This window comes from Ceratotherium simum, chromosome 11 (genome assembly GCF_057802395.1).
Source record: "Ceratotherium simum simum isolate JZ-2026a chromosome 11, ASM5780239v1, whole genome shotgun sequence".
Taxonomy (NCBI): Eukaryota; Metazoa; Chordata; class Mammalia; order Perissodactyla; family Rhinocerotidae; genus Ceratotherium; species Ceratotherium simum.
This window is the reverse complement of record NC_141910.1, coordinates 28,807,425-28,834,212: the sequence shown is the minus strand read 5'-3', so window position 1 is coordinate 28,834,212 and position 26,788 is coordinate 28,807,425. Positions and strand designations below refer to the sequence as shown.

At 37.7% G+C, this 26,788-nt stretch overlaps 1 protein-coding gene across 4 annotated transcripts in view; it reads left to right on the top strand.

Annotated features, from left to right (window-relative positions):
• Positions 1 to 17,518: 17,518 nt before the first annotated feature.
• Positions 17,519 to 26,788, top strand: part of CFAP36 (cilia and flagella associated protein 36) — a 31,926-nt gene continuing 22,656 nt past the window's right edge. For 2 of the 4 annotated variants that reach the window (XM_087436744.1, XM_014791502.2), the window contains exons 1-3: positions 17,520 to 17,774; positions 21,113 to 21,177; positions 21,816 to 21,917. In XM_087436744.1, the coding sequence (XP_087292870.1) occupies positions 17,660 to 17,774; positions 21,113 to 21,177; positions 21,816 to 21,917 (282 nt within the window). In that variant the 5' untranslated portion in view covers positions 17,520 to 17,659. Of the gene's footprint in view, positions 17,775 to 21,112; positions 21,178 to 21,815; positions 21,918 to 26,788 lie in introns of all 4 variants that reach the window. The other 2 variants (XM_087436743.1, XM_004435671.3) reach the window with 2 other exon arrangements.

Genomic DNA, 26,788 nt, shown 5'->3' with positions numbered 1-26,788 from the left:
AGAGAACAGGAGGAGAGGAAGGAGAGAGAGTCAGCATAGACAACTCTGTAGACAAGTTGTACGTATAGGGGAGCTGGCAACAGGGGCATTGGCTGGAAGTCATAGAGTCAATGGATGATTTTTTTCCCCAGATGGGAGCTGTTACAGTATGTTTGATACTAATGGGAATGACTCAATAGGGAGAAAACATTGATGATGCAGGAGAGAGAGAGAACAATTGCTGGAAAGAAGGCCTTGAGTATGTGGATGGAGATGGAATCCAGTGTACAAATGCAGGAGGTGGCTTTAGACAGGAGGACTGACAGCGTATCCATAGTTACGGGGGAGAAGGCAGGATATGTGGGCACTGACGCTCGGAGGCCAGGAGGTGTGGTGGTAGCTGTGGTAGTTCTATTCTCAGTGAAGCAGAAAGCAGTCATCAGCAGAGGGATCAGGAGATGTTAGAGAGTCGAAGAGAGAGGAAAACTAATGAAACAGCCCTCTAAGAAAGTCGGAGAGTAAATGGCCTAGGGAATGTACTGGGACTTTATTAAAGGCCCATTTGAGGTTGGGGCCATGAATTTGCAGGGAGTATCTTTTGCATGGTTGTTTGTTTTTCTCCAGTCACATTTAGCTGCTGGATTTGACACAGGAAGACGGTTGGATTTAACTGGGCTGGAGTTTGGTCGTAAAGTACAGTGGAGGGAGAGAGGAGTTAAAGGTTTGAGAGTGTGTGCAAAAGAGTAATTATAATGATGGACCATGGAATATAAGCTGGGGAAGTAGAAAAGAGAGAACATGATGGGGCGTAATGAGCAGTGAAAAGGTGATCATTGATAGTAAGCTTCAGAAGGAGCATTGCGGGAGTCAAGGTATAGCGAGAGCGAACTGGAAAAACAGGAGGTGGTGGTAGATATAAAGCAAAAATATATAGTTAAAAAATAAGTGGAAATGTAAATTGGTATCATTCTTTTGGGGGGCAACATTGAAATATCTACCAAATGTTAAATGCCTTTGACCTAGCAATTTTTCTTCCTAGAATTCATCTAACAGTTATAGTTGCACATTTGCGTAGGAGATACCAGGGTCTTCTTTGCAGCATTGTTTGTAACAGCCAAAGACTGGAAACAACCTAAATATCTATCAGTAGAGGACTTAATAAATAAATTATGATACAACTCTAAAAGCTGTTATACCACACAGCCATTTCAAAAGAATGATTCAGAAAATCACCATTTTAAAACCTCATTGTAACAGATTCAAGCAAGGGTCATTGGTGGATGCTAACAACACTGAGTGAAAGGTGGCTGGAGAACAAGATATTGACATTGTCTCGAAGAATCACCCCACAGACTATTTATTAATTACAAAAGGAAAGGGTACGTTTGCATTGGAGAAATCTAGCTGACACTATCGGAACCAAATGATCATTAGCATCATCAACAATGAGACAAACTGGCATTATAGGTCTTTTTTTTTTTCATTTCAAATTGGTTCCTCTTTTTTTTTTGAGAAAGATTGGCCCTGAGCTAACATCTGTTGCCAATCTTCCTCTTTTTCATTTTCTCCCCAAAGACCCAGTACATAGTTGTAGAGCTGTAGCCCCTCTGTGCGGGACACCAACTCAGCATGGCTTAATGAGAGGTGCGTAGGTCCGAGCTCAGGATCCAAACTGGCAAACCCCCGGCCAATGAAGCAGAACGCACAAACTTAACCGCTACACCACTGGGCCAGCCCATTATAGGTCTTTTGATGTAATGCGATGGGAAATGCACACTTTTCCTATGATATTCTTACAAAAAATGTTTAACCTGAATCTAATCAGGATGAGGCAATTAGGTAAATCCAGAATGTAGGACATTCTACAAAGCAATTGCCTGGACTCTTCAAAAATGTCAATGTCATTAAAAACAAAAACAAAAAGCAAGGGACAGTAAACGAGACTAAAGAGATATTTCTATTATATGTAAAGAGTGAGCCTGGATTGAATTGTGAATAGAAAAAAAAGCTATAAAGGAAATTTTAGGGGATAATTGGGGATATTTGGGTCTGGGCTATGTCATAGGTATTATAGAATCAATATTACATTTCTTGGGTCTGATAATGGGATTGTGGTTTTGTAAGAAAATGTCCTTGTTCTAGGAGAAACATGCTAGTGGTGAATTGTCATGCTGTCTGCAATGTGCTTCCAAATGACAGCAAAAACAAGAGAGGTAAAGCAAATGTGGCAAAAAATTTTAATCATTTGTGAATCTAGATAAAAGGCATACAGGCTTTTGTTGTACTATTCTTTCAACTTTTTCTGTAGGTTTAATAATTTCTGATTGTTATGTTATTGTCACTGGAACCAAGATTTTCAGCATAAGTGAAAAGAGATGAAAATATAAAATCAAACCAGCCAAGTAAAACTCTGTAGAGGCCCTGTGGAAAGGAAAATGAAATCTTAATATCTAATTTTCTTATCAACAATATTTACATTGTTCTAATATGTCAATGATTGTTAGTGGTTTTCAATTTTTAGAAGCAGCCTGTGAACAAAACAGGGAAAACTTAAAAAATATGGTTATTAGAGAAAATATAAATGCCAACCTTTATAATGTGAAAGTAAAGGTATAAGCACAGAAAGCAGGAGGAAGAAGGAGGAGAAGAGCTGGAAGAAGAGGGGAACTAATCTCCTCACCTAATACAGTGATTTACCAGTAAATTAAGAAAGAGTAGTAAAGGCCCATTGTTGAGAATTAGGAAAGTAACCATCAATAAGGCTTGAAACAGAAACAGTCAAAGGTGGTTCCTTCTGGGAAATTGAATTAGGAGTAGGAGAGGGTCGGGCAATAGACTGTAGTTTTCATTATTAACCCTATTATATTGCTTTTTCCGTGTGTGATTATTGTGATAAAATGTTTTAAAATAGGAAATTTTAATAAAGTAAGGGGAATGGCTTACAATGCATAGTGCCTGTTTAAGTATAATAAAAACTCAGTTTTAAATGGTATCAGTTTCACAGAGATTCCAGAGTAGGATTTGTTATTAGAGGCTCTATCAGCAAGAACCTGAGAGGAGCCCCTTGTAGAGGGGGACGGCAGAGGTGATGGAGGAGAGGCAAAGAGGAAGGGAAGGGAGAGGAAGAAGGAGAGGGAGAGACAGAGAGGGAAATAAGTTTATTGAATATGTAAGGTTTAGCTGTCAGAGCAATTTTGAGTATGGTACAGTGTGTTAATCATATTATTCTCTATCCAGTGGTGTCCCAGCAACTAGGAAGTTGAGCCAAAGCTCTGGGGAAAGATTGCTATTAATTGAGAAGAAAGTGAACTCCCTGGAGTCTCTGAAGGTGTGAGATGCACAGAGCAGCGCTGCTCTGTAGACGTCTGGAGGTGACAGGGAACATTGCTCTCCTCTCAGCAGTCTAGGAACCCCTGCTGGACGGGTACCAAAAAGGATCCTCCTGGCTCCCACAGGACTCCTTGCACATGCAGTACCTGGAGAATTTAGAGAGAGATGAGGTCTTGCATTGCTGTGGGTGTAGGCTAAGCTAGAAAAATATTGTTTTCCTAATGTTATTATAACCCATAGTAGCCACAGCCTGGTGTGGCCATACAAACAAGCACAGCTGATTTTATAGCAAAAACATTAAGGGAGACAAACAGTATTACATTATGATTAAAGATGCATTTGAAAATGGAATGATAAATGCTGTAATGATAATTCTCAGATATAATCCAACAATAAAATAGAGTTTTGAATTGACAGAGATGCGAGGATAAACCTTTCTGGTTGCAGCATTACGGGGGCTAACAAGGGGGTAGATTATACTATTGTTCCCTGTTATTTGTTGCCCTGCCTATGAAAGGATTATGTTCACCATCCCATTGACCTCTAGTTTAGCCTTATGACTTGCTTTGGCCTATGGAATGTATGCAGAAGTGACATATGCCCCACATGTAAGCCGAAGTTTAAGACGTCCTGTGGTTCGGCCATGAACCAGCATGTCTCACATAGAGGCTGCTCCTTCAGTCTACATCCTGGAATGAAGATCACAGAACAGAGCTGTAGCCGACATGTGCAGTGAATGACTAATAAACCTTTGTTGTTGTGAGCCACTTGGATTTAGGGGGTTGTTTGTTCCACAACATAACCTAGTGAAAGCACTAATATGTAGCATAATCTTCAAACCCTTTTGCTACCAACACCTAGAAAGGCTAGTTGAATTATAACAAACATAATTTTAAATGCATATTTAAACTTCTTCAGGATCTCTAAATTAAGAGGATACTGAAACAAAGTGTGCTTGAAATGTTGCTGCAGTTATAAAGAGAAATAAGAAAAAGAAAAAGAGAAATGCAATAAATTAACCTAAAAAATCTAGAAAAGGAAATGGGTAATATCTTCATGGCAGCAAGAAAAAGGGAAATATTAAAAATAAAAGCAGAAATGAACAAATTGAGTAATAGAAAAGCAGAACACTAAATACATGTACCCAATGACTATATGGATTCATTTAAAAATTGTTTCTGGAATGTACCCCCTCCTTGTGGTCTCTCTCTCTTATTACTAGGTTTAATTTACAAACTGCCATAGGTTTGAAGTTCACTTTGAGAAAACTAATAAATTTTTGGTACATTAATTAATAACATTTCGTAACAAGGATTTAAGTTTACATGTAGAAACTATTTAAATTCTGAACAGATGTTTATATTCCTTTTAAAATAAAACAGAATATATTCTCCATCAGAAACTCTTTATCTTGACCAAAGTGGTGTTATGATCTAGTCAGTGTTTTTCAGTTGAGGGTTGCAATCTACTGGTGCATTGTGAAATCAGTTTAATGGGTTGAAATTTACATAAAAAGTAAAAGAGAATAGGGGCCGGCCCCTTGGCCTAGTGATTAAGTTTGGTGTACTCCACTTTGGTGGCCTGGGTTCGGTTCCCGGGTGTGGACCTACACCACTCATGGGCAGCCATGCTGTGGCAGTGACCCCCATACAAAACAGTGGAAGACTGGCACAGATGTTAGCTCAGGACAAATATTCCCCAAGCAAAAAGAGGAAGATTGGCAATAGATGTTAGCTCAGGGCAGATCTTCTGCAGTGAAAAAAAAAAAGAAGAAGAAGAGAATAGAATTGAAAATATCAGAGTGCAATGCATGTGTTACAGATAAGTACTGTTTCATGAAACATTAATTTCAGTTATATTGTATGTGTGTGGTGGAATGTGTGTGTGTCCTAGGTTGAAATCAAAATGTATATCTTACTGTAGGTGGGTTGGAATCAAAAATTTGAAAGTCACTGATTTAGGTCCCTGTAACCAAAAGTAACATTCAAAATATTTCACAACTGGTAAAGCTTGGGCCTAGCCCAGTCAGAACTGAAGCTGATTGCAATGTTGGAACAGGGAACTCTGCTATGCCAGGGGTTACCCCTTTTGTTACTGGATCGAGAGTTTCAAGGAACGAGTCAGGATGGCCAAGGCAGCAGTGGGCTTGGGGCAGTGGCTTCGTGGGTATACTAGTTTTCTATTGTTGCAGTAACAGATTGCCACAAACCTAGTGGCTTAAAATAACACAAATTTATTATCTTACAGTTGTTTAGGTCAGAAATCAGGCAGGTCTCACTGACCTGAAATCGAGGTGTTGATACAGCTGTATTCCTCTCCGGAGGCTGTAAGGGAAAATCTGATTCCGTGTCTTTTTCAACCTCTAGAGGCTGCTCACATTCCTTGACTTGTGGCCCCCTTCCTCTATCATCAACACTACGTCTCCCTTTCTCCCTTCTTCCATAGTCACGTCTTCCTCTGATCACAGCTGGGAAAAAGTCCGTGTTTAAAGATCCATGTGATCAGATTGAACCCACTGGATAATCCAGAATAATCTCCCCATTTCAAGATCCTTAATCACATCTGCAAAGTCCGTTTTGCCATGTAAGGTAACACTTTCACAGGTTCTAGAAGTGTAGGGAATGGACACCTTTGGGGACCATTATTGCCTACCACAATGGCAATGGAAATGTTTCATTATTTGACAGTAGAGCCGCACCTGTGCATATTGCCTGAAAGGAACTGAATACAGGTTGTCTGTGAAATGACCCCTTTGGAGCCTCTATGTAGTATGCCGTGAATGTGTCTTGAATGTTCACTCTGTTACCCCCAAGAGGAGAGAGGGGAAAGTTTAATCTACACAAACCAATATAACTTAATCCACTGCTTTCACCTCACCAGTATTTTCTTAGAAGAATTAACAATGAAATGGGTTGACTATTTCAGACCCAGGAGAACTGGGAGAGAATTGTTCGCAAACTTAAGAAAAGTATCTGATAGAAATATTCTTTTTTTTATCTTATGTGAAAATTTTAAATGCATATACATGAATTTATTTTTATATTAATTTTCATTGGTTTTATAGTATGCGTTTCATGATGACTGCAAGTGACAGCTTTAAAAAAATAGAGTTCCAGAAAGCCATTCCAACTTTTATAATCTAAACCATTTCAGAATTCTGAAAGAAGTCTCTGGAACAGCATTTCAGAGTGGTATCCCACAAAATACAATCATAAACTTAAGATGTCTATATACACAGACATATATATATATATATATATATATATATATATATATATATATATATGTATACACACCCTGGCAAGGAGCAAAGTTCATTTTAAAAGCTAATGTTTTAAGTTCATAAGATTTTTAAAATTAAATGTACTTTACTATAGAGTACAATTTTCAAAACAATCTGAGATCATCCATACATGTTTATCCACAGAGTTATCATCCTGCTCAGCATTATGCATTGAATGTTTTTTATGCCAACTAACAAAATAGGAATTAACTCATTTTTGAATCATACAAGCCACAATACCACAGTGAACTCTAACAAAGCACTTTGTGAATCAGAGTGAGGGTGGAGGAAATATTAAAAAGTTGAAAAAAAATCCATATCAGGTATCAACTGATGGTAATGTGAGCCTTTTACAAATGCTAGAGGATATGCCCAGGCGGAATGTGAAAGGAAGCTAATTTGGGGACATAACTCTATTATGCTGTTTCATTCAGTTGTCTAAAGACATTGAAGGATGCTAATTTATGTAGCTTTCGTATTTTTGGTGACTCATTTTTCTTTCTTTATAAAGGAGACTTTACATATAGTTAGTGAGCTAGATTTTTTTTCTTCTTATGAACTCATTGGCTTTTGCTACTCAGACAAAAGGAAAGGTTTTTCTTGTTGTTCCCCTACCTCCACCCTCAATTTTAGAGGCAAAACATTTTCTAATTGGAAAGATGAGTCTTTTTCAAAATCCATGCTGGCCTTTCATCCAGTTAGTTATCCACATGTCTGCCCCTGGACCTGTTCTGCTCTGTCCATTCCTCTCTTTCTCAGCCATCCTTGGCTCCCTTTCTCAGTCTTGTGCTACTGCCGTCTTAATAAGCCTCAATGGCAAGATTTCCCAAGAAATGATGGGAAAGACAGTGATTAGTGCTATGGACTTATCCAATCCATTCAGAAGTAAGTTTTTATATCAAATGTAATTGATTAAAAATGATTGTCGGGGCCAGCCCGGTGGCATAGCGGTTAAGTGCGCGCTCCGCTTCAGCGGCCTGGGGTTCACAGGTACAGATGCCGGGCGTGTACCGACGCATCGCTTGTCAAGCCATGCTGTGGTGGCGTCCCATAAAAAGTAGGGGAAAGTGGGCACGGATGTTAGCCCAGGGCCAATCTTTCTCAGCAAAAAAAAAAAAGAGGAGTATTGGCATTGGATGTTAGCTCAGAGCTGAGCTTCCTCACCAAAACAAAAAAAGTTTATCATCTGCCTAATTGATAATATTATTGTGCCAATTATTTTTCTGTTGGCGCAATGTCACAGTCTCCCTTCTCTACTCTATAATTGCAGGGGCTGGAAGCCTGTAACTTCATTCCCCAGAATCCTTTACCAACTGGCTTCTGGTCAGGTTTCGCCAATGGGAGTCACTGGTGGGAGAAAAGAAGAAGCCATTCTAGTCTGGTACCAGTGGTAGAGGTGTCTCAATGGCAGATTCGGCATTGACCACATGGTGCCCCTTCTGTGAAGGTGGAATTCCTGCGCTGGCCATACTGTAACCTCTGGCAGCAAACGCAGCCGGAGGACTCCAGCCTAAGAGTGGTGGTAGCAGCTTTCTCATCTCTGGGTAACATTCCTTTTTTCTCCCTCTTTCTCCTCTAGCCCTTTCAACACCTTTGTAACTGTTTGCCAGAATTTAATCCCTTTCTGTTTGAACTATGTACAGTGGTTTCTGTTTTCCTGACTGGACTGAGTGGACTGATGATAGATCAAACTATTCCCTAAACCTCCAGTGCTTGGGGAAATCAAGATGTTTATAAGTGAAAATAGTGTAACATTTCTCTGGAAACCATTCCTCCCCATAAAATGTTATCAAGTAAATTTTATGCAGTTCTTAGTCCTAAGCACATGAGGCTCCACCCAAATGCAATGGATCATGACGTTTTACTGAGTTCTGTTTCAGGGGTACAAATGGGATACTCAGTGTGTGGTTTGGACACCCTGAAAAGTCACTGTGGGCAACAGTGAAAGTCCTTAGCTTGTGGCCGATACAAATAGCTAGGTTTATCTGCTGTTCAGAGATACCCTAGCCTGAGATGTCAGGCTCTGGTAGTTCCTTGAAAATGTATTGAAAATATTTAGTAATTTGCAAGTAGGGAAGGCTGTTGGTCAGGCAATAGAAAGTTTAGGCACATCGCTGAAGTTGGAGTGGTGTTTTAGGTGCTGTCCTACCTAATTCTTCATCTGTTTGACAAATGTGTCCAGTAGGACCCTCTCAAAGTCTTTTTCCAGCCTTTGTTTCACAGGGGATTTGGGAAGGGAAACCCCAAAGAGAATGGTGTTAATTAGGGTTAGATTTCCTGTGAGTGGTTGAGGTCACATTGGAGAGGGTACCTGTTGTTGCCATGATTTCTGAGCTTCTCAAATTCTCCACTCTAGGACCAGATGATGCATTTATCTGGGTGAATCTTTAATGTCTGTCTCCCCCTTGAGGTCTGTTTTTGCTCATCATTATACCCTCAAGGCATAGCAAAGTGCTATATATAATTCATTCAATCAGTCCTTCATTCATTCAATTAACATTAAATGCCCATTTTATTGCCAACACACCAACATAACAATAACCTCTTCAAAAGTTTCAGAAGTATATGGCAACAAATTTTGGACACTTTTAAGGTGACTTCTCCTCTAACAAAATCTTCCCTATACATCCTTGAATATCTAAGCAGAAATTGCTATTTATAAATTGATTTGCAGATACTCTGGAGTGTGATTTGCCTACGTTTTCCTGACTGCTGACAAGAGCCCGTTGTCTATATCTGACAGCTGAGTGCTCACAATTCCAGTGAGTCTCATCAGACTTTAATGAACATAATATGTATCACGTGAATAGGTATTACTTTTAAGAAAATAGACAATAGGGGGCCGGCCCAGTGGCATAGCAGTTAAGTTTGCACACTCTGCTTCGGCAGCCTGGGGTTTGCCAGTTCGGATCCTGGGCGTGGACCTACTCACCGCTCATCAAGCAATGCTGAGGGGGTATCCCACATAGAAGAGCTACAACTCTACAACTACGATACACAACTATGTACTAGGGCTTTGGGGAGAAAAAAAAAAAAAGAGGAAGATTGGCAGCAGATATTAGCGCAGGGCCAATCTTCCTCAAAAAAAAAAAAAAGAAAAGAAAATAGACAACAACAGAAACTTCCATTTTGGGGAGAGGAATATAGAATAAAGAGTTTGGTAAAATGCTTAGAAATAAGGTAAATATATAAAATTGAAATAACATTTCTGTATACCAACAATACTCAATTTGAATTATGTAATTAAAAAGGTATCCTAATTTACAATAGCAGCAGACATGAATATGTGTTAATGACTTTTAGTGGAAAATACCAGTATGAAAAAAATTAGAAGATTTTCCTGAAAGATATTAAGCACAAGAAAAGTGGTACCATATTTTAGAAGACTAATATTTTGATGTCATTCTCCCACAATTAATTAATATATTTAAAGCAATTAGGCAAAATTCCAATAAAAAATAATTTGGAAGAACCTGAAAAAATAATTCTGAAATTTATTGAAAGAATAAATAGGTAAAAATAGCTAATATTCTTAGTTATCATAAAAAATGATTTAACATTTCATTAATTTTAGAACTGTAATCATACAAAAATAGGTAACAAAGGGATTGCCTTGGGGCTGGCTCCCTGGTGTGGTGGTTGAGTTCTGTGTGCTCTGCTTTGGCAGCCAGGGTTCATGGGTTTGGATCCCGGGCGTGAACCAACACCACCTGTCAGCCATGCTGTGGCGGTGACCCACATACAAAATGGGGGAAGACTGGCAACAGATGTTAGCTCAGGGTGAATCTTCCTCAGCCAAAAAAACAAAAAAAGGATTGCTGCATGTTTTATATTATTTTCTGTGTTCACATTATTATTCGGTCAGCAAAATGTTTCCCTAAGAAAAAATGCAAACTTAAATTTTATATCATAAACTGTGAGTGGGTAATAAGGTAATAAGATTATATTTTATCAAGATGCTAGACTAATCTCAGTTACTGATCTGAGTGAGGAGTAGCGTCTTGTGCCACACTTTCCTGAAGAGTTCATGAGTTGCCTCTCTCACCACACTTCGAATGGCCTCCACCACAGACTAAGCATCTTTATAGGGAATTTTCTCCAAGATAGAAAAACATATATTTCAAAATATGAATTCTTGTTTTAAGAACCCAGCCAGTCCATTATTGAAAACATCAAGTTTTCAGTATCTGGATTCCAGTGACAGATTTCATTTAAAAATAGCTTTTAGGGGCCTGCCAGTGGCGCAAACGGTTAAGTGCACGTGCTCCGCTTCAGCGGCCCGGGGTTCGCCGGTTCGGATCCCGGGCGCACACCAAGACACCGCTTGTCAGGCCATGCTGTGGCGGCGTCTCATATAAAGTGGAGGAAGATGGGCATGGATGTTAGCCCAGAGCCAGTCTTCTTCAGCAAAAAGAGGAGGATTGGCAGATGTTAGCTCAGGGCCAAACTTCCTCACAAAAAAACAAAATAGCTTTTAGTTTTTTATATTTAGGCAGCTACCATTATTCTCAATTACTGATGATTATGACTTGAATGATGAATTAACTTATTAAATGATGAAGCTTTAGCTTGAATGAATGGTTGCTCCAACCTCTCTAAAAATAGTACTTTGTGATCTGTTAATCAAAAGATAATTCACTGAAATATTTCCTTGATCCTCCTAGGTCATTTGAAACCATAAAACTTTTCAAGTACACATTCAAATTGCTCCTACAGAAATACAAGAAGCGACACTTGCAGGATTGTTACAATTGTATAACCACCAAATCTTAAAATTTTAATAATAATGGAGCTGGATGTGGAGATTACATGTATAACTGGTGCATACTGAAGTGCATATTTTTAGCAAGTTTAAAGTGTAATTACAGTAATGGATTCAGTAAAATGGCTTCATCTTTGAAAAGCAGTTCAATGATATAGCTGCAATTTCCATACTAAAGTGCCAATTCTATTCTCATGGAAGTTCTCATTAAATTTTTTTTACAAATTCTTCTTGATCATTTTTCACCCATGAACATTTTATTGATATAATTATCCATGGCAAAATGTTCACGTCCAATATTTAAACCAAATCACTTTTTTTCTAAAGGAACTAACAAAAATTCAGTAGGTTTGGATGCAAAATTAAAAGACACCTAATACCAAGCTAAAAGCATATAAACAAAGAGGAACAACAACAACAACAAAATGCCAATGACAGGAAAAACAGATACTTCTCAGAATAGCAAAAGACGGTGGCCCAGATAGGAGGTAAGTATGTATTAAACCAAGTTTTTAAAATGCAAGTATAAATAATTTTGGAGAAGTGAGCAGAGACTGATATTGATTCTCAGCTGTCAAAATACTAGCAAGTGAAATTTATTTATGCATGATAAGGAAACGTTTAGTGGTGAAAACATTCTGGGTTTTTAATGTATCCATACTGATTAAATGTCATACTTTGAAGCTTTGCTGTCCAATATGGTAGCCACTAATCAGACGTGGCTGCTTAAATTTAAATTAATTAAAATTAAATAAAAATAAAAACTCAATTCCTCATTTACACTAGGCACATTTCAAGTCCTCAGAGCCACAGTGGACATAGGGACACATTGGACACACAGAAATAGAACACTTCCGTCATGGCAGAAAGTTCTGTTTGACAATGCTGTAATCCATCACGAGGAGAAGAGTCATAATGAAGCTTTACCAATATTATTCGTCTGGAAGTTTACCACAACTACTTTTTATTATCCAAGCTATGAATTACTTCTAGAGGCAAGATATACAACTAGCTAAAACACGGGTCAAATTCTTTACTGCTTCCCCCCCCCAACAAAGACTTTCTTGGAATATTATTATCTACCAGCACCTAAGAAATGCAATAGCTTATTGCAAAAAGTATATAGGCAGCAACTTTTGACTTGATGTAACATTTGAGATGCTGGATCACTAGGCATAATTTTATTTTCTCCATGATTGAGCAGAACAGCCGAGAAAAATAAAAGATTTTGTCTGCTTTATGTAATAGCATAATCCATAGCACACCCAGACAGAGATAATTTTTTATAATGGGTTTGATAGGTGTTTCTTTAAGATGTTGGGGTGGGAAAAATAATCTTTATTACAGTTCTTTAAGGTTTTGAATTATAAAATATCTCTACTGTAATAGAAGCATTTATTTATTTTCATTTTTAAATTTTAAAAATAGCATTCTTTTCGGAACTGCCTTAGGAATGTAATAATAACAAAATAGATAAAAATCACTACATATTTATTCTAGAACATAAGATACAGAAAATGATTAGATGCTATGCAATTCTTTTATGAGCTAAACATAGCTCTGACACTATAATCCAATAAAGATGTGACACACCAAAAAAATTTATAGACAAACCTTACTTATGAATATTAGACACAAAACAAATAAAATGCTAGCAAACCTAGTCCAAAATATATTAAAACTTTAAGGCATTGAGGTCAAGGAAAATTTACTTCAGACTGGAAAACTGACAATATAAGGAAACGTTAATAAAATAACTACATCAATTGATTTATTAGAAAAATCATATGATCCTCTCAGTAGATGCTGAAAGGCCACCAGATGAAATTCAACACCCATTTATACTCGTAATAAAAACATATTATTATATGAAGTTAAAATAAACATGATGAATATTCCAAATAAAAAGTCAATTATACATAGTAAAGATACATTATTTATCATTATTACATATTTCATATTTTTATGTCATTTTTAGCCATTGTAATGAAGTATGAAACAGAAATAAGAGAAACAGTGAAAAGGCAACACAAGAATTTTATATATTTTTCAGATTATATAATTGCAGTGCAAGAAAATTCAAAAGAACTAACTCATAGCTTTTTCTTAGGAATACCGAGATTAAACATTAACTCTGCAGAAGTCAACATATTTCTGTAAAATCATCAAAATCCAGTTAGAGTATACGTAAAGTAAACCCGTTCCCAAGCAAAATTCTTAATGTGTGATGTGCATCATCTTTAAAAGGAAAACTGCAATCCTTATTGAGAGATATAAATGGAAACAAATAAATGAGGAAAACATCATGTTCTTTCATGGCAAAAATAAATATCACAAAGATCTTGATTTTTTTCAAATTAACTTATAGGTTTGATGCAATTCCAGTTAAAACGTTATTTTTGGAGGCCTTAAGAATGATAATAAAATTTATAGGAAAAACCAAAAAAAACCATAAAAAGATATTTTATCTGATAATAAAATACATCAAATAATAAATTACATTACTATCAGATAATTAAATACATTACTGTGGCTTAAAACAATGCCTTTGACTAATCTCCCCTCCCCGAAAAACTGATAAGAAACCAAGTTCCCCAATACCTCTGGGCCACCCTGAAGCTGGGTCTTGGTAGGTGTAGATTTCTTCTCCTTTTTCTTTTTTCCCTATGGTCTGCCATCTGGTGGCCTGAATCAGCAACTGTATGTTTCCACTGCCGCAAGAGGCCTAGGGTTGGCTGTTGCTGCTCCTTTAGTTTACACTTTAACTGGTTAGCCAAAGAATTAGAGGTGAGTGCCTGGGTCAAAGGGCACTAAATGACATCTTCCAATCTTACTTAAAAGCACTCCGATATAAAATGACATGATGTCTGGGAAAAATGTTGATCATTGTTGAAGCATGGTGTTTCTTTTGTGCATGTTTGCAAATTTGTGCAATAAAAAGTTAAAAATAGAAACAAAACAAAAAATCATTGCTCTCACAAACATAGATGGCCAATTAATATATGAAAGAAGCTTCAATTTCATTAACCTTTAAACACAGGCAAATATGGAAAAGCAAGTAAAACAAGTAAATATTTTTTACCTTTCAGATTTAAAAAAAAGCATTAAAACACTAATAGTTTTTAGTGCTGAAAACATGTAGAAAAATAAGCACATGATCTTTTGGTGAGAGTATCAGTGGTATTGCCTTTTGGAGGGCAATTTGGTGATACTGATGGAAAATTTTCTTGTTCCAAAAATGTTCCATATCCTTCCACCCAAAATTCCACTTCTCTTTTATGAAACTACTCAGGCAAGAATGCAAAAATGCATGTACACTGATGTTTGTTGTAGCATTGTTTATAAGAGCAAAATACTGGAAATGAGCATGAATAAGATACTCATTAAATAAAGGTACATCTATATAATGGAATGCCATGCATTTAAAAGAATAGTCTCTTTGTATTCATATTGAAAGATATCCTTGGAAAATGAAGTAAAACTAAGTTGTATAAATGGGAATGCCCTGATTTTGGTTAAAGAAGATAATAATATATGTTAATATGTGCATTTAAAAAAAATCTGGAGGCCAATAATCACATAATTACAGTGGTTGTCTTTAGTTAGTAGGAAAAATAAGAGACTTTCACTTTATTCATTTTATAGTTCTGTAATGTTTAAGTGTTTTCCAATGCAAATATATTACTTTTCCAACAGAAAAAGCAATAGAGATAAAATTTAAAAATGAATAAATAAAAGGATGCTTCCCTACCATCCTTAAAAAATGTTCCAATATTAAGCCTAATTCTCTACTTCCTCCCACATTAGGACAATTCCCATTCCGGATGGTTCCAGCTCTTCCGAAGGTGGGAGAGGCTTCTGTCATCCTTTTTTTTTTGAGAGTCTTGATCTCAATGTCCTGGGCTCCAAATATGAATCTTGAAATTTTCTTTACCATTTCTCTCAGAATATTCTGAAAGAAACTAGAGCAATAGGACACTCAGTGGCTTCCTTACTATGCCAGAAGCCCAAACTATCGAGTTTATTAAGCTCAAAGTAGTGGCCTTCACGGTGGGTGCACAAGATGATCCACTGGCACTCAGGGAAAAATATCAGGATTTCAACCTGTATATATATGTATATTTTAAAGATTTTATTTATTTATTTATTTTCCCCAAAGCCCCAGTAGATAGTTGTATGTCATAGCTGCACATCCTTCTAGTTGCTGTATGTGGGATGTGGCCTCAGCATGGCCTGAGAAGCGGTGTGTCGGTGCGCGCCCGGGATCCGAACCCGGGCCGCCAGCAGCGGAGCGCGAGCACCCAACAGCCAAGCCACGGGGCCAGCCCCTAGCAATTTCTTTATGAAAGGAGGAAACTGGCAGAACAAAGGTGGGACTTCTATTTTCAGCTGGTTTAGGAGACAGAAAAGCAGAACAATAAACCACAGTAATCCACCTCTGGTGTCACAAAATTTTAGCCTAAGAATGATGTTCTTCTTTGCTTTTACCCCTTTGCTTTTTACCCCTTTTAATGGAAAAACCACACCACTTTACCACACCCATTTCTAGCAAGTGGTGTTTGGAGCATGGCTATCCACTAAGAAAAATAATTAACTTGTTACCTCCCATTTCAACTCTACATGGAAAATATAAAACTTCTATACAGCAAGACACAATGAACTAAATTAAAAGACAAACGACAAACATGTCATTGCAACATGTGACAGAGTTAAAATTCTTATAATAATGTATAAAAAGTTCTTACAAATTAATAAGAAAAAAGAACATTCTAATAAGAAATAGTTAAAGGATACGAAAAGATAACACAGGAAGAAACACAAAGGCTAATCAATGAAACAATGCTCAATTTCAAATTTAAGAATGCAAATTAAAATTATGTATCTTTTTTAACCTAGTAGATTGGCAAAGATATTTTTCAAAAAGATTTTAAAAAATAGGTTCACTACTTTTCCCTTTGGGAATTTATTCATAGGAAATAATGAGACTAGGGTTCAAAAACGTATGTGCAAGTATGTTCATTACAGAATTGTTTACGAGTTTAAAAAATTGAAGTAATTTAACTTAGCAATTGAGGATTGGTCAAATAAATCAAGGTATATATATTCTTTCACGTAGCAATTCTGCTAGAATCTACCCCCTGGAATAGTCCATAAAACCAACAGTTCTTAGAGGCACAAACATGTTTATTTCAGCAGTTTGTAGAAGGGAAAAAATGGCATGGCACACCCACACGATGAAGGGAGCAAAAAAACCCTGCATACTAATGATCACATTTATGCATCCAAGTAAGATATTGTGTGTACATACACAGACGAAATAAAAATAACAAAATGGTAGTTTATAGAATATTGTGCAGCTGTAAAGGATAGTTTTATATTTTCATAGGAAAAGACCATATATGAAGAGAAAAAAGTTTCATAACTGTACATATAATATGACCCCATTTATGTAAATATATATAAAGCTGTTTGAAGATATTTTGGGAGCCAAGTACCTTGACGATGACCTTTGAAGACCCACTCCACAATGGACCCCCATCTAAAACTTGAGTTGGTGTTATTAGATATAAGATTTGGTTACATAGACATTTACTTAAAGAAATATTAATTTTGATATCGCCCTTGAAAAGCTCCCAATTCTAGTTTTTCTAACTACGCATGAAAGGTTCAAGAGCTGCCTGGAGCTGCCCAAGGCAAACTTCAGAGCCAATCAGCAAGTCTTACAGAGCTACTTTGCTCGGCTTTGTATTTTCAAACAACCCTTTAATTACAAACATTTCTGGGCCAGCGCTTCTGAAAATGTGGGGACTGACGGGCTGCGGAACTGAAGCCCCTTCAGTCAGGGGCCAGGTAACTGTAGGCCCTCACTGCGACGTTTCTAAACCTTCGCTCCCACGCACTTCTCAGAAAAGGGTACAAGAACATTCCTTCTAGGACCTCCAGCCAATGGTGACACTTCTGCTCTCAGCCCTAGCAACTCCGGGCCAATGGGCGGAAGGCTATCTTTCGAGCCGCTACTGTTCTTTTCCAGCCAATCGTAAACGTTCTTCAAATGCCCTTCTCCGAGATGCGCAGGCTCCTGGGAAGATGGCTTCACTTCCGGGCGGCAGCGAGGGGCGGCTACGCGTGTTGCCATAGCGACCATTTTACGTTAACTGCTTTGTAGCTTCCTTCCAGGCGGCAGGGCGACCGCGGGGGAACTCTTTCTTCTCCCATTCCTCCTGGGCCCCCTGCGGCCGGAAGGCCTTCGTAGGCTCCGGGGGTCTGGCCTAGGGTTCCGCGGCGCCCCGCGTGGGGGCGGAGGGATGGCTGCGGAAGAAGAGGACGACGTGGAATGGGTGGTGGAGAGCATCGCCGGGTTCCTGCGAGGCCCGGACTGGTCCATCCCCATCTGGGACTTCGTGGAGCAGAAATGTGAAGGTAACACCTAGAGCCCGAACCAACAGTCCTTTCCCTCCTCTCTCACACCAGCAGTCGGCAGGGAGGTGGTCACCACAAACCATGTCTCATCCGCCGCCTCTCCACCCCTGTCCGCCAGGTGTAGAGCTGGATTGTGGGAGATATTGCTGTTACTGCGCCAGTGTTTTCCTTCACGGAACTGAAAACGCAGACCGCGACTTCCCTCCCCGTGGGCCCAAGCACACGTCCGAAAAACATGAGACTTCAATTCTCTGTTGGGTCTCTGACCCCGTCCTGCACGTTTCTGGCCTGGCAGGTGCACTGTTTGGGTGGGCTTCAACAGCTTTCCCAAGGACTTGGAAGGAGAGGCGTCAGTTTGCCTCTGAGTTCCTTCTGATCCCAACAGTTGACCGCAAAGGGGGGCATGTGATTACTCCTGCAGGCCCAGAGCCGGTGATCCGGGGGGCCTGTATGTATTCCCTTTATGGAGCTCTGTGACTCTCGGCTGTACCAAAAATGGGGGTATCTTCTAACAAATGAGGTATATAAACGTGACATAATATTCCCTGTGGGGGAAGGGCACCTCCAGGTTCTGAGGAGCTCTGCATTCACTTCTTGGGGACAGACCTGAGCCCATGCACGCAAAAGGAACGAGAAACCACGTCCTACGAATGAATTCCAACTGTTACCGTGGTTGTTTAGCTGGGCAAGACTTTGAGGGTAGTAATATCCATCAATCATTTGAACGTCTGTCCCACGTTGGAGGGATTAGACTTGTTTTGTAGGGTTCATTGGGTTAGAGCTAGGGTCAGTGGGTACAAGCTACAGGGAAACAAATTTCTATGAAGGAAGTGCTTCATAACAGACTGTATCCCAGATGAGTTAGTCAGCCTCAGAAGATAATGAGTTCCCCAGGCACTAGCGGTGTTGGAATGGACATGACAGCAACTTAGTGGAGATGTTATAGATGGGGATTCTATTATCAAATGGTTGGTTGTCCTGGAGGACCTTTTAAGAGTCCTTTCAACTCTAAGATTCCATGAATCTGGTAAAGATAAAAGTTTGACCACGGAATCTTTTCATTACATTCTCATTGCCATAATCCAAATTCAAATAGTTTTTATTAGGTATTGTTTTTACAGGTAACTTTTTAAGAAGTTCAAAATAATTTTTATTTGTGCTTTTTTTAAGAATTTAAAATACTATTATGAGACTGATGAAGCATGTGGAATTCTGACGTCGTTTAGGAGAAAAAAATATGTCACCTTTTGATTCCATTTACCTCACTGAGACTAAATGCTGAAATGGAAAAACGTTAAAGCATTGTTCTTCCTTTTATTCCCAGACATCAAAAGTGGCTGGATGTTGGTAATAACACACCTGATTGTGTAATTTTACAGGGAAGCAAATAATCCTCAGACTTTTGAACGTGTAATGTAGTAATTTGGATCCAGAATTAACTGAAAACAGCTTGAGTAGCTGCTCTATTGCGTATATGCCTGGTGTTATTTAGAGCAGATGCCAGGAGAAATGGAAGTAACATCCCAAGCAAACTTAAAATAACAGTGTTTGTACTTCACTGACCTTGGGTTGTGAGTGTGTTGTTTTCCACCTCAGATAATTTAAAGATTAGTTTTGTACAACTCTGTGATATCAGCATTTTTTTCAACATTTACTGAGTGTCTTTGGGCTGGAAGCTGGGGATAGAAAGATGAGTAAAACAAAATCTTTGTGCGTGAGAAGTTTATAATTTAGTAGGAAAGACAGGCAAGTAAATATAATTTAAATATAAAGTGGCAGATGTTATAATAAAGGTAGGCACATGGTGTTGTGTGTTATAAGAGTTCAGAGGATCTAACCAGAGGAAGGGATCTAACCAGCCTAGGAGTTGGGAGTGGGGGCCAGATCATGGAGAATGTGCCACTTGCCATGTCTGGAAGAATGGTTGGGAGAAGGGGATTGGGATAAAGGCAAAAAGATCTAGGGACAGACAGCTTGAGCGAAGGCTTGGGGGTTTGAAGCACTGTGTGTGTTATGTTTGGCGGTATTCCAAGTAATTATGTATTGTTAAGAGTGCGAAGTTTGGGTTTTGGAGTGGTGGAACATGGGATCCAATCTTGGAGGGTTTTGTCTGGCCTTCTAAGGACTTTGCGCTTATTCTCTAGGCAAAGAGCAGTCAGTGAAGAGTTTTAAATAGAAAATTTAGGGGCCTGCCGGGTGGTGTAGGGTTAAGTTCGTGTGCTCCTCTCTGGCGGCCTGGGGTTCCCTGGTTCGGATCCTGGGTGCAGAACTATGCACCACTCATCAAGCCATGCTGAGGCGGTGTCCCACATAGAAGAACTAGAAGGACCTACAGCTGTGTACTGGGGCTTTGGGGAGAAAAAATGAAAAAAGGAGGAAGATTGGCAACAGATGTTGGCTCAGGGCCAATCTTCCTCAAAAAGAAAAAAATTTACATAAGTTAGTTTTGCATTTTAGAAAGCTCATTCAGGGGGAATTAAAAAAAAAAGTTTATTGTTTACAATTCATGAATTTGTCCTGTTTCCCTAATTAGGTTGTAGCTGCTTGAGGGAATATACATCTTTCTAATCTACATTGTGTCACATGTATGATCATTCAGTAAACATTTGTTTTGGTTTTATTTATTTTAACTTCATTATTGATTTATACGTAACAAAAATAGCCTAGTCACTTCAAGTAAAACTCTCGTCAACAAAGTCTCAGTATGATAAAATAATCGGGAGCCTGTTGTAAAAAGAATGTTTAAAAACTGTTAACAGGGCCGACCCCGTGGCTTAGCGGTTAAGTGCGCACGCTCCGCTGCTGGCGGCCCGGGTTCGGATCCTGGGCGTGCACTGACACACCGCTTCTCCGGCCATGCTGAGGCCGCGTCCCACATACGGCAACTAGAAGGATGTGCAGCTATGACATACAACTATCTACTGGGGCTTTGGGGGGGAAAAAAAAAATTATAAAAACTATTAACAATAATATTCCATTAAAAGTTTATAAAGAAATTGTTGTCTTATTGATTGAAAAGTAGCAAATTAGTGTTTGTATTACATATGAAGTAGATCTTAGGTAGGAAAAAAACTTGTTTACAATGAACACTATATATATATAATTTTTATACTTTATATGTGTGTATACATACTTTTTATACTTTATATGTATAAAAAAAGTATATACATATAGATATACAAACATATATGTATATACTTTTTTTCTTTTTAAACCCAAGAATTCAAAGTTAAAGAGCTAGGTAATAAAAAGAATAGTCCTATTTGTAAGATGACATATTTGCATTAAGGAAATGATTTGTTTTCTTATACTATGCAATATTTTTCTTTTAAATTTAGTTTTTGATGATGAAGAAGAAAGCAAATTGACCTATACAGAGATTCATCAGGAATACAAAGAACTGGTGAGTATTTTTTTTCACTGATTTTTAAAGGTAATTAAAATAATAATTTTAGTTCTTCTAAATTAAAAAAGTGGATTTTCCATTAAAATTCTTTACTTAAAAAAAAATCCAATCTACCCTAATAACTACCAGTTGCGTCAGGCTCCAACAGTTCTCTGAGCATCTCATCGTTATGACTTCTTACCTATTCTACTCTAGAATCTAAGGAATGGATTTAGGACAACTAATTTACCCTTAAAATGCATCTAGTCTTGCATCTCATCTTTAAATTTTATTCTTATTCTTCTGCTAATGCATCCAGGGAAGTGTTAATTATTAATTTAGCCATGGTTGTCTTGTGATTTTTAAAAATGCCTCTGGGTGGCAGAAGAGTTGTACCATATTGAACGTCATAATCCTGACTTCACTTATTTATAGTAGAGGAAATAAAATTTCATTTAATTCTATGCAGAAATTTTAACTTTCTGTTGTTTGTTTTTTCAGTGAAAGACATTGTCACTGTCATGTAATATAATTTTATGTAGATTAATAATTGCAAACAAGCATTTGATTATACTTCTAAATTCAGTATTTAACATGAAAACTATCATTTGGAATTTTTCTATGTACATTATAAAAGTTAAGCTTTCTCTTCTTAGGTTGAAAAGCTGTTAGAAAGTTACCTCAAAGAAATTGGAATTAATGAAGATCAATTTCAAGAAGCATGCACTTCTCCTCTTGCAAAGACCCATACATCACAGGTTTTTGCTTTTCTATTATTCTGCTAACATAGTTTTAACACATAAAATGCCCAGGGTTTCACTTAAATTTGCTATGTTTGATTATCAAAGTATAATATTCTAGACATTGTGAGAGTGAAAAGCTAATTTATCACATTTGGGTTCTTTTTTGTTTTTTTTTTAAGGAAGATTGGCCCTGAGCTAACATCTGTTGCCAGTCTTCTTCTTTTTTTCCCCTTTTTCTCCCCAAAGCCCCCAGTACATAGTTGTATATCCCAGTTGTAGGTCCTTCTAGTTCTTTTGTGTGGGATGCCGCCTCAGCATGGCTTGATGAGCAGTGAGTAGGTCTGAGCCCAGGATTGAACCGGCAAACCCTGGGGCCGCCGAAGTGGAATGTGTGAACTTAACTGCTGCGCTGCTGGGCCGGCCCCCACTTATGGGTTCTTTTTTATAATTACCTTGAGAAATGATAATTTGAGGCATTAATGAACTGATGCAATTAAAAAGGAACCTTCTGAACTCAGAACTATAGTAGATCACAGAGTTTATTCAGAGTACTGTTTTATTTATATAGATCTCTAACAATTTTCCACCTCCCCCTTATTTTAATGTTAGCAGATGCACAATATGCAGTTCCTGGGGCTTCCTTCTCTTGGAACTATTTTTATTGTCTCATTTGTGCAGTGCTTGGCTGAAGTTGGTATTATGTGTTTTTATAGCTAATATTTACTGAGGGCTCATGCTAGCTGCTGTTTTAGGCACTTGACATGTATTATCTCATTTAATCTTCCTGACACCCTTTAAGAAATTGGTATTATTTTACTTCCATTTATAAATGAGAAAACTGATGCACAGATATATTAAGCAACTAGTGCAAAGTCCACAGCTAAGTGAGTAGTAGAGCCAAGATACCAGGCCAGGCACTCCAGCTAAGAGCCGTTACTTAGAGGCTGAGGACAGGGCTATGTTACTACCACCCAATTAGCCTTCTTCTCCAAAATTGCTTTAGCTTTCCATCTTCTGCCAAGTAAACTATAATTCCTTAGTGAGATGATAGTGAGGATTGTCTATGATGTGACCCCTAATTATATTTAGCCTTTTTCTCTGGCTATAGTTCTCCAATACATTATGTAGTACACTCTTCCAGGCCACTTGCTCTTGTAAGCATCCATGCACCTGGCTTTGCTCATGCTATGCCCTTAACCTGGAACATTTGGCCCCCACCTCCCCACCCACCATCCTTTCCTTACCCAGAGAAATCCTTCTCATCATCAGGGCCTGGCTGGTATGTTACTTCTTACGGCAGCTTTCCTGATCCCTCTAGTCAGACTAGCACTTATTCTGCCTCACTTGGCACTTTTACATTTTTGGTACTCTGCCTTGAATTAGAGTTTCTTACAATTCTGTTTGCCTTACTAGACTATAAGTCCTTTGAGCTGTTTTTAGTATCTTTGCATTCCCAGCATCTAGCACAGAGAGGAGAACTTTATCCCTAGTAGTAGTTCTCAATAAATATTTATTGTTTTCTTATTGTGGCCTAGAAGAGATTGCTTTCACTACGGTTTAATCCAGCACTTGCTGCTACAGTTCTTTTTTGCACAACTTCTGCTCACTTAAGGATCACCTTTAATTCTAGAGATAGAAAATCTTTAATATAACATGACATTTAAAAAAATATTTAAATGTTATCAGTATGCCCACACAAATGTAAACAAACATCTGATGTTATTAGTTAATAATTCTATAAAGCAAAATTTGCTTTATAGTTCACTAATAGCTTTTATTCTGTAGGTACTATAGTTTTAGTGTAAGGAATAATTATAGGCATTATTTTCTTCGCCTTTTTAGTTGAATAGGAAGAATTTGAAAATTATTAACTAGTGTTTAAATTTCTTTTAACACATTGGTATTTGTTTTTGTTTTCCTTGTCTTTCAGGAATATTTTCTGCTTAATATTTGTCAACCATTAATTAAGCCATTGTGAATGAGTCTGAATTACTTTGTGAATAAAGATTTTCACAGTAATAGTAGACACATCCCTCTTTTGTTTTCGTTATCAGGATAACTTTAAATTATTTGTGAATGAAGATGTTCAGATTTTTTTTGTGTGTGTGTGAGGAAGATCAGCCCTGAGCTAACATCCATGCTAATCCTCCACTTTTTGCTGAGGAAGACTGGCTCTGAGCTAACATCTATTGCCAATCCTCCTCCTTTTTTTTTTTTCCCCCCAAAGCCCCAGTAGATAGTTGTATGTCATAGTTGCACATCCTTCTAGTTGCTGTATGTGGGACGTGGCCTCAGCGTGGCCGGAGAAGCGGTGCGTCGATGCGCGTCTGGGATCCGAACCCGGGCTGCCGGTAGCGGAGTGCGCACAATTAACCACTAAGCCATGGGGCCGGCCCTGTTCAGAATTTTAAAATGTTTTCCAACACTAAGCCACGGGGCCGGCCCTGTTCAGAATTTTAAAATGTTTTCCAATCAAGAGTGACGCATCTTTCTCTTTTGTTGTATCATACAACACCTTTTGATTTATTTGGAGTTGATTGGTAGTACAGCCTTGTTATGTACAAGGAGGCAAGCCTTTTGACACAGACAGACCTGGATTTGAGGCTTAGATCTTTCATTTACAGCTGTAAGACCTTGGACAAAAGTTGTTTTACAGTTTTCCTTTCTTATCCATTCTTGTTTTCAGTGTCCACATCTGTAAAATAGGGGTAATATTTACAGGCATACCTCATTTTATTGTGCTTCGCTTTATTGTGCTCTGCAGATATTTCGTTTATTACAAGACCCCTTCACCAGCAAAAGGGTTATGACTCACTGAAGGCTCGGGTGACGGTTAGCATTTTTTAGCAATAAGGTATTTTTTAATTAGCTATGTACATTGTTTTTTGCGGCATAATGCTATTGCACACTTAATAGACTACAATATAGTGTAAACAATTTTTGTGTGCACTGGGAAACCAAAAAATTCGTGTGACTTGCTTTATCGTGATATTCGCTTTATTGTGGTGGTCTGGAACCAAACCTGCCATATCTCTGAGGTATGCTTGCACTTTGAAAAGTTTTTGTGAAATTTAAGAAATAAGTTTTGTAAAACATTTAGTGCAATGCCTGACATATATAAGGTGGTCTATAAATGGAAACACTTTCTTAATTAATGGTAGCTATTTTGGTGGTTGATTAGCAGTGTGCTAATTAGGCCAGGGTCATGGATTCAATCCCCATGTGGACTAGTTAGCTTTATTCTCTTCTGGAGCAAGCTCAGCACCAGACACTGAATAGCAACATGATTGAATCAGCACCAGGCCGTCACCATTACCAGAAAAACAACTCAAAACACATTATGTACTACTTTGCAGCAGTAATCTAATCTTTGTACATAAAGATCAGAATGCTAATTCCATTATGCCAATATGGGGTGCCTAAAAATGAACTCAAGAAACCAGTTGCTTGCCCTGGGTAATTTAGGAGGTAATTTTTATTTTGTTTGGTTTGCTTTTGATTTTTTAAACCAGCTGCTGCTCCCATTGAATTGTACTCCTAAAGCCTGCTTGCAAAATTCTTTTCACCTGGTTTGGTCATCATTAGACCTAGACCGCTGTCCTGGCATGTTGTGGTGTATTCAAGTCAGCAGGAGTAGCGAGTGCATCAGATGAAGAACTGTAGTTTAAAAAAACAACAACAAAATCTTTTTCAGAGCATGTTTTCCTGTTATATGTGTGTGGTTTCTTAAAAAAAATGCTCATGAATTAGGATATCCTTCTAAACAGTTCAGGAAAAAATGGTAATATAATAAATATTGAGATATTTATTAATGCAGTTGTCTTCGGTTAAAATTTGTAATTCTGTAGTGTTTTCCAATTGATATAGGCAAAACTGACTTCCTTCCTTGCTTGTGATTTTTTGGTGAGGCTAGAGCTCATCACTGATTTCTATGTATTGCAAAAGTTGGGGACTTTTATATGGCAAGAGACAAACAGTACTTTTTGCTTTTCATTTTGTTTTTTACTTGATCTGCTTTAACTTTTATAAGATAGGCATTAACACTTTCAGAAACATTTGTATTATAGTAATGGTAATTTGGGAAAATTACACTTTTTTCCAATAACTTGTATTGTTCAAAAGATTACATATGTGGTGTAACTTTCATTTTCTACAATTACATATAGGATAATTAATGATATTTTGTATGAATGCTAGTAAGATTTTAAAAAATTAATAGGGTTTATTTTATAGAGAAGTTTTAGGCTTACAGAAAATTGAGCAGATAGTACATCTTATTATTAACATCTTTCATTAATGTGGTATATTTGTTACAATTGATGAGCCAATATTGATACATTGTTATTAAGTAAAGTTCATAGTTTCCATTAGGGTTCACTCTTTGTGTTGTATGCTTCTATGGATTTTGCCAAACACATAATGTCATATATCCATCATTACAATATCATACAAAATAGTTTTATTGCCTTAAAAATCCTCTGTGCTCCTCATATTCATCCTTTCCGTCTTTGCCTCAAACCCCTGGCAACCACTGATTATTTTACTGTCTCTCCATTTTTAGTTTTTCCAGAATGTCATATAATTGGGATCATACAGTATATAGCCTTTTCAGACTGGCTTCTTTCACTAAGCCATATGAATTTAAGGTTCCTCTGTGTTTTGTGTTTTTTGATAATTCATTTCTTTTTATTGCTGAGTAATATTCCATTATATGGATATACCACAGTTTGTTTATCCATTTACGTTTTGAAAGACATTTTGGTGGCTTCCAGTCTTCGGTAATTATGAATAAACCCACTATAAATATTTGTATTCAGGCCTTTGTGTGGAGGTAAAGTTTTCCACTCATTTGGGTAAGTAGGAGTGAGCTTGCTGGATCATATGGT